The sequence below is a fragment of the Branchiostoma floridae genome, chromosome 11, assembly GCF_000003815.2.
Source record: "Branchiostoma floridae strain S238N-H82 chromosome 11, Bfl_VNyyK, whole genome shotgun sequence".
Taxonomy (NCBI): Eukaryota; Metazoa; Chordata; class Leptocardii; order Amphioxiformes; family Branchiostomatidae; genus Branchiostoma; species Branchiostoma floridae.
Window position 1 is genome coordinate 13,832,249 of NC_049989.1, and position 14,139 is coordinate 13,846,387.

A 14,139-nucleotide genomic window follows, 5' to 3' on the forward strand; every position below is an offset into this window, starting at 1 on the left:
TAGCATTCTTGGAAAATGCCTGTGCAATTCCTAGAATTTTTGCAGACTGAACGCAATATATACCACTTGACGACTCCCCTGAGGCGTCGTCAAAAAAAGACTGTCTTATGATACGGTCCGATTAGAAAAAGTGGTCCCTCCGAACAGTTTACGGGTTGTTCGGACGTGGCCCCGTGGGACGTCCTGCGACTACCAGGCTATGTTGGGGGCACGGCGGGGCCCCTGGATGTTTTTAAATCACTGATAAAATCAACTCGGAGCCTGGCGACTAATAGACACCGTGATCAACCCGTGAAAACGCCAATCAGGTCTACCGGCACAACTCTGGACCTTCGGAGCCCGACTGGGGCCAGATGTCCTATGGGCGCAGGTGCAAATATCACCGTAGCATTAGGTCCTTGTCGGTGGCTGATTTTGTCACAGTCACTTAACAGCTATAACGTTAACGCCATGAAAACAATACGACGACTAACGGCGAATATGCCCGCTCGGTAAGAAAGAAATTATGGTAGTATACGACCCAATGCTTCTTCTACAGGTGACCATCCATGCCTTCTTGGCTAATTGATAACAAATATGTTCAGATATCGCAGAGAACTCACCTCAAGACGACGGATGACGAGTCTATTTGTGGACCACAGCCGCTATCCAGCAGTATCCCGCCGTTCCCGACTACACTGCAGCTGTGAATAGGGTTCTTAGGCAACTTCAACTTTTTGTTCTGTACAAGACAAAAATAATACTATAAGTTACTTAGAAGAACTAAAGATAAGTGGGTGTAAGATGAATATTGTTATATAGCTTGGTGACTTAGTAGTTCTCTATTGTCTGTAAAACAAAGTAACCAGTCCAGAAAGGCAACATTTTCGAGAAAACGCGGGATGTTTCCCTCCGAGTAATTTGCCTTTTGTCAAGGCAATACTACATCATTAGCCTCGCCACTGAGGCGTCGCAAAAAACTATGTTCGCCCTGAGGCGTCACCAAAAGAACATAAGAAGATGAGGAAAGATAGAAGCCAAGACACTAGCAATAACAATATGTTTTACCGTCGGGAAACATAACAGAGGTGATCATACTACGTCGAGAGCTTTCAAGATATATTAAACATCAAGACATTGACTTACATCTGGAGATGGTAGTAGCTTGTACAACTCTGGAACAGCGTAGTACGTAGTTTTGTTTCTTCCTTCGAAAAATGGCAGTGGAGATCTCAGCGGTGTGTTCTCTTGACTCGCGATCAGGTACCTCTTGATGTGCGTTTCCCTGAATATGTCGTTCCTGGCAAAGGCATATCAGTCAGTATATACACCTCCGTGGATGAGGTATTGTCTTTGTTGTGTGTCTATGCGTGTGTTTATGTTTGTCTCTCTGTGTGTATCATACTGTGTGTGCCTTTGTTTGTTTATGGGCGCGTGTGTGTGTGTGTGCTTGCATTTGTTTATTTGTGTGTATGTGCTTGTGTCTGTATGTGTGTGTTTGTGTTTATTTGTATGTGCTTGTGTTTTTGTGCGTGTTTGTATTTATTTTGTGTTTGCTTGTGTTCGTTTGTGTGCCATGTTTGTGTGCATGTTCGCTTGTGTGAGTTTGAGTGTATGTGTGCGTTTGTGTGTGTGTGTGTGTTTGTGTGTGTGTGTGTGTGTACGTGTGTTCATGTGTGCACCTATGTGTCTGTGTGTTTATGCGCGCATCCGTGCACGTGTGTATGTGTTGAACTTTGGTCGCCATATCTTTCAAAGCTACATAGATGGATTATGTTTGATAAGTGGGTAGGTATTGATGAGATGAAGGTCGTTTTATTAATCATATAATAGTTTAATAGTTATACTGATGTTTTGTTTTGTTGTCATTAACGTTAGAAAGATAAACAAGTGCGTATCAGCATACATGTAAGATCTTGAGTTAAAGTAAGACAACTCAAACCCGCAATGCAACTCGCTGTAGATTAGTATAAAACCCCAACCTGTTTACTTTTTGATTGAAATCTGTGGAAATAAAACAGAGAAATCTCTACACTTACCTTAATTTATCTATCTTGCCATAGTTGTACGGTACATTGGGAAGTTTTGTCAGTACAGATGAGTCGTTGAGTTGTCCGAGCAGGTTGAGGTAGGCTTGTCTGTTCGGTTTCAGGTTTCTACTCCGCCGGGTGTTGGAGACCCCACGGGCAACCACAACCTGGGGTGGGGGCTCAATTTTCTCCCTGTTGTATGGAAAATAGGGGTGGGTACCGGTACCGGTACACAAAATTCAGGTCCATCCAGGTCCGGTTCAGGTCCAGAGGATAAGGACCAGGTCCGGACCTGAACCTGGATCTGAATCAGTATGTGATAACTTGTGAATGGACAATACTCAAAACAATGGTCCATTTTGCTGTTTTAAAATCCTAGAAGGCTAACTACCTCTGTACAATTGACTGAAAAAACATAGTAGAATGACTATAAACTCTACTCTACATCGCTCTTGGCATTTCCTTTGACCAGTAAGCCCAAAAAATGTGTGAATGCCTGATCATATAATCTGATCATTTTCCAATCGGTCCAACATCCGGTCCACCGAATTTTTTCAGGTCCGTTATTTCCGGACCCGTCCAATAAGAGAAAAAAACGGTTTGAACAAGTACCTTGTACCGGTACCCACCCCTATAATGGAAAATGGTAATCGTAAAGTCTTAGACTGTGGTAAATGTCGACTTCATCGTTGAATAGATGTTGGTTAAGAATTTCCTTGAAATATTGTTGGACTAATTCCTGTCTTTTTTCCCCTTCGCAAAGAAGGGTATGTTTTCGTACGCATTAACATGACTGTATACTTTTGTTTTGAATGATAATTAGGCGGTGTGACGTCAAACTTAATTTGCGCTTACGAACGGTGTATCTGGGTCATTTGGCGGTTTGAGCTACCAGCAATCGGCCTACGCGAATCGTAGAAGCACCATCTTTTTGTGCCACAAGGATATTGGGCCGTTCCAAAAAATAACTGTGGAGGGGATGGGTGGGGTGTGTGGTGGAAGAGGTGAAATATCAAATTTTGTACCTACCCTAGCTCCGATCCAGAAGTTTCTCAAACTCCTTGGTTCCCAATCCAAAATGCCCCAAACCCTCCCTAGTTCCGATCCAAAATAGCTCAAACCTTCCCAAGTTCCCAATCCAAATTGGCTCAAACCCTCCCTAGTTCCAAATTGCTCCCTAGTTCCAAAGTGCTTCATCTAATGAGTCAGACCTACAAATAGGCATTGCGTGATTCTATCTCAGAGAGTAACGCGTCAACGAACACTTGATTTATATAAAAAGACTAGACCTCTTGATTAAAAATCTCCGGATTTGTTGTAATTTTGTAAGGACTTCAGGGAGAATAGATTTCACCTGCAGTTTGTAAAGTTCAATGGAGATCTGAATAATAAACAAACAAACAAAATGATTACCTGCTACACCAAGGACCTTTTATCAACTTGGCTACACTTGTACCAGCTGACGAGACATATACAGACTACCATGCGGAAGAATACAACTTACAAGAAGTAATGTTAACCTCAATAACGTTTCAAGCACATGTTCCTTGTACTGACGAAATCTCATGACCCATCGTTAATCTCATTTACATACCTCGGTAACGATTTCACCTGCCGTGCTCTGTTTGCAGAGTTGGAGAAGTGTAGCTGTCCTGTATCAGGCTTCGAGCTTTCACAGTCGTCATCAATTCTGGATGTCACGGCGGCCAGGTACAGGTCTTGAACTAGAATCAGAATCCCTACCGTCACCAAGATGTTACGTGACATCGCCTTCATTGCGTTCCACGGTGAAGACGCTGCGCCTTTCTTGGCTGACTGTCTTGCTGTCGACTCAGGCGGGTAGATTCGTAGCTGCTGCGCCATTTTGTGTGTGTGAAGACAACAATACCTCGCCCAGTATCAAACACACTTGCAGAGAGGTATTCCTGGTTTCAGAGTACCCGTATCCAACTACAAAATCCGTCGCTGTAGGACGTATCTCGCCGTGTACGGAGATAGAGTTAGACTACTATAGATCGTGTTCACCCTTTGTTTGTCCTACATCGCTGGATACGAATGACGCAGTTATGGACTGGTCGGACCGCTACGGTTGGGTGGTGTTACAGTCAGCGTAAAACAATTTAGGTCATTTGTAGCGAACCTCATAATTAGTTGCTTATAGTGGAGGTAAAATATGTCTATCATTGGTTCATTTGCAAAAGTAACTGTATGTTAGTGCATTGTATGGATGACATCAGCGCGCGCATTAATTTTAGAAAAAAAAAGAATTCTTTTCCTTTTTCGGGGATGGTCAGATAGACTAAAATAGGCAAACATGTTGTGTTTTGGCCCATTAAACATACTTGTAGAAGTGACACTAGGGAGGTAGTCATGACTATAGTGGCAGAAGTGAAACTTGTTGCTGGATAGTTGTAAAAGTGCCACCAATATGGAAGCCATAAATGTAGTTGCCAACTTGGCAAGTGATGCCAGTGTACGTACCACTAGTATCACTTTTACTTCACTTGATCACTTCTTTAGTACAGGAATGAATGCATTGTTAGTTGTGATGCCACGTTTTGTCACTTCAAATCTTGTTACTACATTTATGGTGTCTATTTTAGAAATTTAGCCATCTTGGTTTTTTTTTACCCATCTTGTTTTGTTTTTTTATTCGCGCTATCTCATTATTTTTCACTCTGCATAGGATGTCATCCAGAGAAATTATGCTTGCTGTGGTCTTACATATACGCCCGCTGGGAATTATTTGAGGTTTATTAAATCTATACAAGTCAGACCGCTTCTTTCTGTTTGAATCCAAGCGTTGTTAGACAGAAAAAGTTGTTTTGTTTCTAAAGACATGTTGATTTGATCACATGCTTGACATCCGCGCGCGCGCATGGATTTTCTGCAAAATTGAACAAAAAAACGAAGAATCTATGGTTTGTTGTGTTATATTCTGTGTGTTCTGACATTTGTTCATTGGCTATATTGTGATTTTCCGTATCCAACGTTCTATCTAATCATACGGGTAATTGATACACAACACGGGCTAACAGGCTATCTATCATATTCCTTATACCCCTGTCACATTATCCACGGTCTTCGGGCGTATCGATGGAAGATCGGCCATATTTAAGATCGACAGAGGGTTGCGCGTATTTTTCACCTGAAAACCGCCCCTGCCACATATGAGCCATACTTTGTACCTTATACAATTGTTGTGCAATACAGTTATTATTATAAGCGAGGCTCGGGCGATTGCCGCAGAATCGTCGTCCGATCGATTTTCGCCAAATGTGACAGGTGTATTATACAACTAGATAAATCATATACATGTATCAGGAACAGTATCACAGTAAAATATCATTTAAGAAAAAAAGACAGAATCAAGTCACACTCTTTCAAATAAATGCAATTTTTTTGGCAAGCAACATATGCACAACAATAGAATTAACACTAGCCCACCCTTATTCGCGGTGCAACCTATTTCCATTGGCTTCAGATATTTAGGGATATTAAATCAACGGCGGCGGTTTCAATTGCAATATTTTCCAATAATTGCAAATTTTGTCAATACATAGCAACGTTCGTCGACTTGATATCCCTAAATACCTGAGCGCCTGTTTAAAAATTTTAAACGGATATAGGTTACCCCGCGGATAAGAGTGAACAGTTTATGTGCGCGCGAAATTCACCATTACGGAGTGCAATTCTACCAGAAGTAAACTTCGTATTTCACTGCTTGCACTTCCCGATGTGCAGCTTGATGACCCCCTTTTTGTGCAGTGTCTGCAGCATTTTGAACTCCTCCGGTAGTTTGTGGAAGGTGTTGTTCTGGGTGTGTTGGTAGTCGTACAGGTAGTAGTGGTAGGGAACCTCCTGGCCCTCATAGTCCACGGGGAAGGGCCAGTAACCATACAGGTGGGTCTCCTTACACATGGCCAGGGCGATGGTAGTGAAGACCAGACCTGAAAGGATGGGGGATAGATGTTAATTGATTGATTGATTGATTGATTGATTGATTGATTGATTGATTGATTGATTGAAACAAAGTGCAACTGAACAACGAATGGAAGAGCCATTCTCTTATTCTCAATCAATCAATCTTTCCACCAGCAAAACATAATTTGCACGACTCATGACAGCCGAAGTTACTATATTTCAAAAGCAACTTGCGATGAAACAATCATATTTCAATCAATTCTAATGACAGCAGTAGCCACGAGAAAAGTTACTCTCCAAGCAGAGAATCGACACCGACTGCTTTTATGTGTTTCTAGTCCTCTTTGTCGGGATTTCCATTTTGTAGACATTTAAAGAAAAGAGTACAAAATAGAAAACTTGCCAAACCTCTGCTTTGAGAGTAAAGCAAATCCGCAAAGCCACCGTCCCATCCCAAACCAACACCCAGACGAATCTAACATCTTACCGCTGCTGATACGGGTGCTGGTCAGTCCGTTCATCTTCCAGAAATCGTTGACAGCCTGAAGGAAGACCGGATGTGACGACACCATCTCGGTTTTCGCCCCCATGGCCCGGATGATGACGATCGCCCGCAGAACCAGTTTTGCCTTTAACAACACATCGTCCGATTAAATGATGTACAGGTAGCTTTTTTGGCAACGCCTCAGGGGATAGCCTAATTTCTAGTTAATCTGTCTGTTGAATCCTCCAATTAAGCCAACTTTCGATAGGAGCTAATCCGAGCTATGTACATCTTTGTTTCTATATACCTATCAAACAATCAATCATTCGATCGATTGATCAATTATAACGTACAATATGTGCTATAATTCATAGTCTCCAAGCAGACGTGTCAGCTGGATGAGAAAAAGAAGAATTTGATCAAAGAGGGACAAGTACTGTTAAGTGGTCATAGGATTTCAGTCGATCTTTTGCAGTCTATCCAGTCGGTCAGTTCACTCCTAAGCCAATTAAACTCCTACAAGGCTTTTACTCCTAACTTGACCAAAGTCCCCTATTACTATTCGGCCCTGTCTGAGTCTGGTTGAGACTAGGTTATTCCATTTTATGCAAAACCTTCATATGACGGACATTACCTTTTTGGCGACGCCTCAAGGGAGGAGACATTGTCTATCATACACATGACATATTAAACACAATGGGAAGGGAATGGAAAACAAAACGGCAGTATACCTTTGAGTCATAGTGGAACATGTGTGACCATACTTTGGCCCCTTTGTCTTCATACTGGCTCAAATACTCAACAAAGTCTGTGATGATTCGCTCTTTCTTGAAGTCATACATGCTGAGTGGAGGTTAACAAAGAGAGAAATACCAATATCAAGAACAAGTTTCTATTGGAACCTTTCATTTTACACAAACATTATATCTTAAACATAAAGGTAGATGCAATCATGGTTTTAACATGACAGGGTATATCTATATGACCTTGATTCGAATCAGTTTTTACCGCTTTTTTAATCCTCTTCGTCCTTTGCAAACAAATAAGGTCAATGACCTTGATCAGGGGGCTGTTACCATGGTTACTGGAGGAGTATCAGACACCCTGCGGTGTTCGATTACATTATGTAGCAAGTGGTAGGATAGAGATGTGGGGCTGGTCACCATATATATTGGATGTCTTTGAGTGAGAATATACAGAACAGTGATTTGTACGGCTTGGTACACATGATGTATTTGTTCAACTTGTACATCATGTTACTTACTTTTCTAGTTGCACATAGTTATATCAACATGTGCCTGCATCACTGAGCTAAAATCCTAACTCACAATTCATTGAATCCGGACGGGTTTACGGAGATAAAGTTTGCCTTTCTGCCAACATCCTTGTAGTAGTCCACCTTCGCCATAGTGCCGTCCATGTCTTCTCCTCTTCCGAAAAACTCCAGAGTCAGGGGCGGAAGATTGTTCCTGACAAAAGAAGTGAATTCTTTGACCGTTCTACTTGTTTTACTTCGGAAAAAGATTTCATCAAGTTGGTAGAACACAAGATATAGGAGTTTTCTTTTTGCATTAACAGTGCTGTCTCGAATAAGATTACTTTTTCAAGGGAATGAAAGAGGCCATCTACATTAGAGCCCATCAATCTTCCTTCAACCGAGATGGGGGCCGATACCGACTTCCAAGCACATTTGACCCCTTGCTGACGTCACACTTCCGGTCTGGATATTTAACAAAGGCTTTGGGTCATTACAACTTGAAAGGGATCGAAAGCTTGTTGGCAAGCGCTTTATTTCTTTGTGTAGCTATAAGATTTAAACATGTATCATAGTGATGTTTCTACTAATACTAGCAAGGGACCAATGTAATAGACATCGAGGATAACTAGCGTATCCGGTGGATCAAGGATGTATAGGGTGGCCGTCACAACTAAGAGAGTCAACCCCAGTGAACCAGGGGTACCATCCGATTACTACTGGGGCTCCCTACACTCGATAGCCTGGTAGTATAGGATGGTGCCCAGGCTAGAACCGGGACGAGGGAGGATACAAACTTAACCACATTCGGGATTGTTTTTCGCCACAAAAGCGCCACCTATAGCCGCTACAGATACATATATAGAGGCGATTAGCAGCGCACAGTCAGGAGCTTTGAGAAAATTCCAATTTCCTTTAAAATGTCATTTTTTAATCCTGTCGTCTGTTATGGAAATATTACGGTTTTAAACCACCATCCGTCAACCTGATATCCCTAAATACATGTACCATGTTTTAGACGTAACGGATATAGGTTACCCCGCGGATAAAGGTGAACTAGAGTTACCGTTCTTACCTAAAGACGTATTGTGTAGAGTCGATCTCAGGTCCACAGCTGCTGTTCAACAGTATCCCCCCGTTTCCTATGACGCTGCAGTTTTCGTACATACTCTTGGGCCAATGGACCTCCTGGTGAAACACGTTATGAAATGTTACTGACTGCCTCCTTGTACGGAGGTTTTGGTTTTAGTGTATCTGGCTGTTTGTACATATTTTTGTCCGCTTCAATGTTTTTCTTGTGTGTTCGCAGTCGTTTGAATGCTCTGTCAGTAGATTGACAGGAAGTGTATGGGAAGATGGCAAGTTTAACCATCGCAGAGGTCAGACTTGCCGGAGTGATAGGAAATAGAGTTCAAAGGTGGAAGAACTGGTCGTGACAGTCTAGGTCATGAGGTCAGTGGAAGAGGCTACTTATTCATGGGGAGGTATTGTTTGGTCTGTTTGCCAGTGATTTCACAGTTATACATTTTCCCTTTGCTAGTCACGTTTACTGTAGAGTGACAGGAAGTGATCAACGGACACTTGCTAACCACAATCTCATTTGTATATTGAAGAAATACAATTTAAAAAAGACACATAGGAAAATCTAATCATTACACAGAAGCTTAAGATCTTTAAATACTTGTTTACTGCTGCTAGAACTAGTACTGAAAAGCATTTCAATGCGTGACCTAAATACGTTTTAAGTGTCTACATGTAAGATGGACTGTTCCTACCTCTGGGAGATAGTTGTACACGTCCGGTACCATGTAGTAAGTGGACTTGTTTCTGCCCTCGAAGAACGGAATGACGGAGCCAAGCGGCATCGACTTCTTACTCGCGTAGAGGTAGTCTTGTACCCGCGTTTTCTCCCATATTTCTTTTCTAAAGAAATCAGGAAATACACATTGTTTTAGCATGATAGTAGATGGCGTAGATATTCCCGTGAACAGGACCTTATCCGTGGCATCGACAATATATCTTGGGTAGCCTCTACTAAACCGGGCTGAGGTTTCCACTTTGTAAACGTGACCTCTAACCAGCTGTCAGCCAATCAGAGAATAAGATTTACCTAAAGGAAATATTTAGGCGATTCTCTGATTGGGTGACGGCTGTTATAGAGGCTCACCTTCAATCTCCAAGCTGTCTTCAGTGCACTGTGAATTTACTATCTATATGCACCCTTATCCTGCACTAGGATGAACTCCACCAACAAACAAATACACACATCAATTTATTACAATACCTCCGTTTTTACAGAGGTAACAACAACAACAACGTATACCTGAATAACGCGGAACGAGCGGCGTTGAAGGGTAGGTCCGGTAGTCTTTCCAGTAGCGAAGGGTCCTCCACCTGCTGCAGTAGGTCCTGGTACGCCTCCTTGTTCGGTTTGTATACTGGCATTTTACGTCTCTGTTCTGGTAGAGTCTGGTCTTTTTTCTTCGCCTTTGGGGTTGCATGTAACACTTTGCTGAAATAGGAGACTTTCATCTTTAATATAAAGTGTTGCTTTGTGGCATTTCGTGGACAAGAAAGCGAATTAGTGCGTAAGTGAGGGCATGTGAGTGTGTGTGAGACTGAGAGTGAAGGAGAGTGAGTCAGTGTGTATGTGAATGACTGAGCGTGAGTGTGTGAGTGACTGAGCGTGTGAGTGAGAGTGAATGATTGAGTAAGAGTGAGTGACTGTGTGGATGTGAGTAAGTGAGAGAATGATTGATTGAATGAGAGAGTGAGTAACTAATTGTGTGAGTGAGTGTAAGTGAGAGAGTGAGTGAGCGAGGGTGAGTGAGGCAGTTAGTAAGTGAAAGAGGGAGGGAAGAAAGGATGGAAGGAATGATTGAATGAGCAATTGAATAGTGATAAATTAATAATCATGATAACGTAATATGCTGGATGATTTTTATATTTTTCAAAATCTTGAAAATATTCAAGCAGCCAAGCATGCTTTCTTTATGTTGGATTGGAGCAGTCCGGTGCGAGTTACGTGACATTTAAACAACTATTACATATTTACGGACAAAGTCGGGCGTACAATAAGAGCCTAAGGCTTAAGTAACAACCTTCAATTCTATGACGCGGCACTTTTTGACACACCTTCTATTCAAAGCAGTTCTCTTATGCAGAAGTATACGTGTATACGAGTATAGCGTTGCAACGTAGTAGTAAAGTGTGCAGATAAGGTGCATTACGACACTGTCATATTCGTCATAGGTTGTCATACGATTTTCATGTGGAAAAACTTTCAAACAGGCAGTGAGAGAACTAAGAACTAGCACCAAATTATATAATTACGTAGTAAAGCTTTTGAATAACAAGACAGCTGGATTTTGTACGATACATGAACGACTTTCACAAGAATACTCTAAGTTTTCAATCGCAGGACAATTGTGTCAACCGCACAACAATTTTGCCCCGGCCCTTACCTAGTATCATCGCGTTCTTTCATGTGCAGTGACCTTTGTAGCTGTCGTTCCTGTTTGAATCCCGCCATTCCTGGACAGTCACAATCGCTGTTACTGGTGTACAGCCAGCTCAGCCACAGCACGTCCTCGATGAACAGCACCAGGCAGAGACACAGCAGCGGGTGGCGGTACATGAACGATGCTGCCCCGCCGGACGATGATTCTTTCCCAACCCGGGCATGACTTTGGAACGATCTACGTGTAAGCGGCGGCTTCATGGTTAACTGTTAAGTGTGGGTTTTAGACGACAACAATGTTAGTTGTGAAACCGGCAGGGCAACATACACATGATATGACGTTATATGCGGCTTGAATGAATAAAGGCACTCAGAGTGATACTCAGTGGCATTTCTTCATGGTTTTACAGTTTGCTTGAAATTCTTCTTCTTAGGTTTTTTTGGAAAGAGTTGGCACAGACATGAAAGAGTAATACCAGAGGCCTGGCGTATCTGTAAAAGGGCAGAATGGGAAGCCATTGTGGGAGTACAATTAATTATAGGTGTTCTGGCCTGAAGCAAACCTTTTCAGTAAACACGTCACCATGTCCTCCACAAGGTCACCGCGGAGTTAGGTCAGGGATGGAGGGGGAGGGGGGTCTATGAGGGGTCAGTGACTTGATGTTTCTTGTCTTAAGCACAACAACACGGGTGTCTCATTGTACGGCTCCTACTTGAGACAAATTATTGCGCCAAATTTGCGAACTTTTCTCCAATCTTCACATGCGGTTTAATATACACTGACGTGTGACGCGCGTAAAATTAGTGACCTCTACAAACAAAATGGCCGCGCCCGGAAGGTCACATCCTCAGTTTAGGCCAAAATCTAGATACAATATATACTGTATTGGACATCTCCACTGAATTTAGAATCTGAATTAGACCAAACCCCCCTCCGTCAAAACGTAGATAAAATGATGTCACTAAGTATTTGCCGGATATGCAGCGACTCTCTCATTGGTTAAACCTCTAATTTCAATGCTACCGTTGGTCAAACTGCTTATTGTGATCGGTAAGATTTAATTTGTTTTGCCTTTGGTAGAATTTCCTGTGAAGACAGGTGTCATTAACTTTCTCGGCATGTGCTATGTCATTTTATTCTAAAAGCAAGAAAACTTACAGCATTTACTCACTAACACACAGATATGCACCTGATGGAATGGTGAGCCAGAAAGATTTGGAATTTGGACATTTGCAGTGCCTCAACTATTAACCAAAACTCAGTTTTTCACAGAAGTTGGAAATATGACCTAATCACAATAACACAAACAGCACGTAGTCTACTTCTAGTATAAAGCTCTGTTGGAATATTGTATTACTTTGTAGTAATGTTAAGACAGTACAATATATTAATCACGAAGTCACTTATATTTCAGAGGGTGACTTCTCTGCAGTTGATTAAAACCCAAAGCTTTTTAGCAATATACAATGTATGGTCTACTGCATCTTATATACTTGATAGATATGTAGAAACTGGAGTTTAGGCCACAGCATGTAAATTTTATGGATGACATCAGCGCGCGCATTAATTTTCGCCTGATTTCAGAAAAAAAAACAATATTTTTTTTCTTCTGCAGGGATGGTCAACATGACAATAAAGTACCAAAATGAGCAAATATATTGTGTTGTAGACTAATAATTGTACCTGTAGAAGTGACACTTGCGAGGTATCCAGGACTGTAGTTGTAGAAATGTAACGTATTGAATAGTTATGAAGAAGTTACACCAATATGGAAGCCATGAGTGTGGTTACCAAATTTGTTGATGATGCCAGTCTACGACACTAGTGTCACTTTTACCACACCAGTACATGTCTTAAATACAGGAATGAATGCCTTGTTGGCTCTGATGCCATGTTTTTTCCCTTTGATTCTTTTTACAACATTCATCACAACTTTATGGTATTTTTGAAAATGTAACGTTAGCCATCTTGTTTTTTTCACCCATCTTGTTTTTTTTTCGCTCTATCGCACTATTTTTGCCGTCTGCAGAGGATGTCATCCATAGAATTTATTTGCTGTGACCTTAGATTAATTTTACTCTTCAAATGACTTCCAAGCTTAAAGTTCATTTGTGTTGGTAGAGTCGTTCTACAACAAAGTTTGAACCGTAATTTCCAACAGAAAAAATGGACTTTACTCCAATTTTTGACTGACCAACTCCAGTCTTTGTCAAGGAATGAACAATCCACTATTTCTGTGACGTCACGTTATGTAGATGGGAGCAGTAGATCATAAGGTGCAGGAGGTTCACATCAGGGCTTTAGAACCATCCCTTAAAAGAGACGGGAGGCGTCATAAACTTTCTGCAACCTATGATTCACTGATCACCGAATCACGTGTTCTATCTGCATAACCTGACATGGCAGAAGCAGTGATTTGCTGATTACTTGACAAAGACTGGGGCTTAACGGGGCAAAAAATTGCAAAGTCCTTATAGTTCAAGCTTTAAAGAACTTTCATGGCTTGAAGCGGTACATCGCTTATAGGTTGCTTAAAAGGAATCTATGGAATTGTCACGACTCTCCTATGTTCCTACTAGAACCAATTTTTGATTTCGTTGCATTTATACATTTTTCTCTAATTCTGAACATGTGGTCTTGTTGCATTCTAATGGTCATAACTGTAATACAACAAGCAACTACTATAAAGATTCCATAGGAAATTATTTTTACATAAGTCTCCAAGTTGGCTTTGCCACGGTTGGGCCGAGCCCGACGATTCCGAAGACGTAGACGGACGTCGTTGCTGGCATCTGGCGGACGAGCTTGCGTGCTTTCCCGATGGCGTGTTCCAGCGCCTCTGTTGCCTTCTCGGCCACGGTAATGTTTCCGCGAAATTTGTCGTGAAACTGGACGCCGAGAAGTTCGTCCGCGGACATACCTGGGGTGCACAAGAAAACAAAGATTCTGAGCAAATTTTCAAAAAATACGTATAGTATACATGAATGTATTATGATGCGTCGTATC

General features: G+C 41.7%; 4 protein-coding genes across 6 annotated transcripts in view; all 4 read right to left on the reverse strand.

The window, feature by feature from the left end:
• LOC118426514 (coiled-coil domain-containing protein 157-like) overlaps positions 1–14,139 on the reverse strand; it is a 1,184,186-nt gene that overhangs the window by 1,106,373 nt on the left and 63,674 nt on the right. The window lies entirely within an intron of this gene.
• On the reverse strand, positions 489–4,073 carry LOC118426552. 2 transcript variants are annotated; one of them, XM_035836043.1, is made up of 4 exons: positions 3,604–4,073; positions 2,019–2,201; positions 1,126–1,279; positions 489–721 (listed from the first exon to the last, which is right to left on the reverse strand). In XM_035836043.1, exons 1-4 carry the CDS (start codon positions 3,870–3,872, stop codon positions 599–601), a joined length of 729 nt encoding a protein of 242 aa, XP_035691936.1. In that variant the 5' UTR covers positions 3,873–4,073; the 3' UTR covers positions 489–598. The 2 variants fall into 2 exon arrangements, with proteins under 2 accessions (XP_035691936.1, XP_035691935.1); XM_035836042.1 differs by having other exon boundaries at positions 495–721; positions 2,019–2,204; positions 3,604–4,069.
• LOC118426534 (CMP-N-acetylneuraminate-poly-alpha-2,8-sialyltransferase-like) lies at positions 5,229–11,508 on the reverse strand. Its single transcript, XM_035836016.1, has 8 exons — positions 11,137–11,508; positions 9,996–10,184; positions 9,448–9,595; positions 8,748–8,860; positions 7,746–7,886; positions 7,149–7,260; positions 6,421–6,562; positions 5,229–5,959 (listed from the first exon to the last, which is right to left on the reverse strand). The coding sequence occupies exons 1-8, from the start codon at positions 11,391–11,393 to the stop codon at positions 5,727–5,729; spliced, it is 1,335 nt and encodes a 444-aa protein (XP_035691909.1). The 5' UTR covers positions 11,394–11,508; the 3' UTR covers positions 5,229–5,726.
• LOC118426550 overlaps positions 13,100–14,139 on the reverse strand; it is a 5,793-nt gene continuing 4,753 nt past the window's right edge. Inside the window, exon 5 of the mRNA XM_035836041.1 lies at positions 13,100–14,053. Within this exon, the coding sequence (XP_035691934.1) occupies positions 13,842–14,053 (212 nt within the window). The 3' untranslated portion in view covers positions 13,100–13,841. The remainder of the gene's footprint in view (positions 14,054–14,139) is intronic.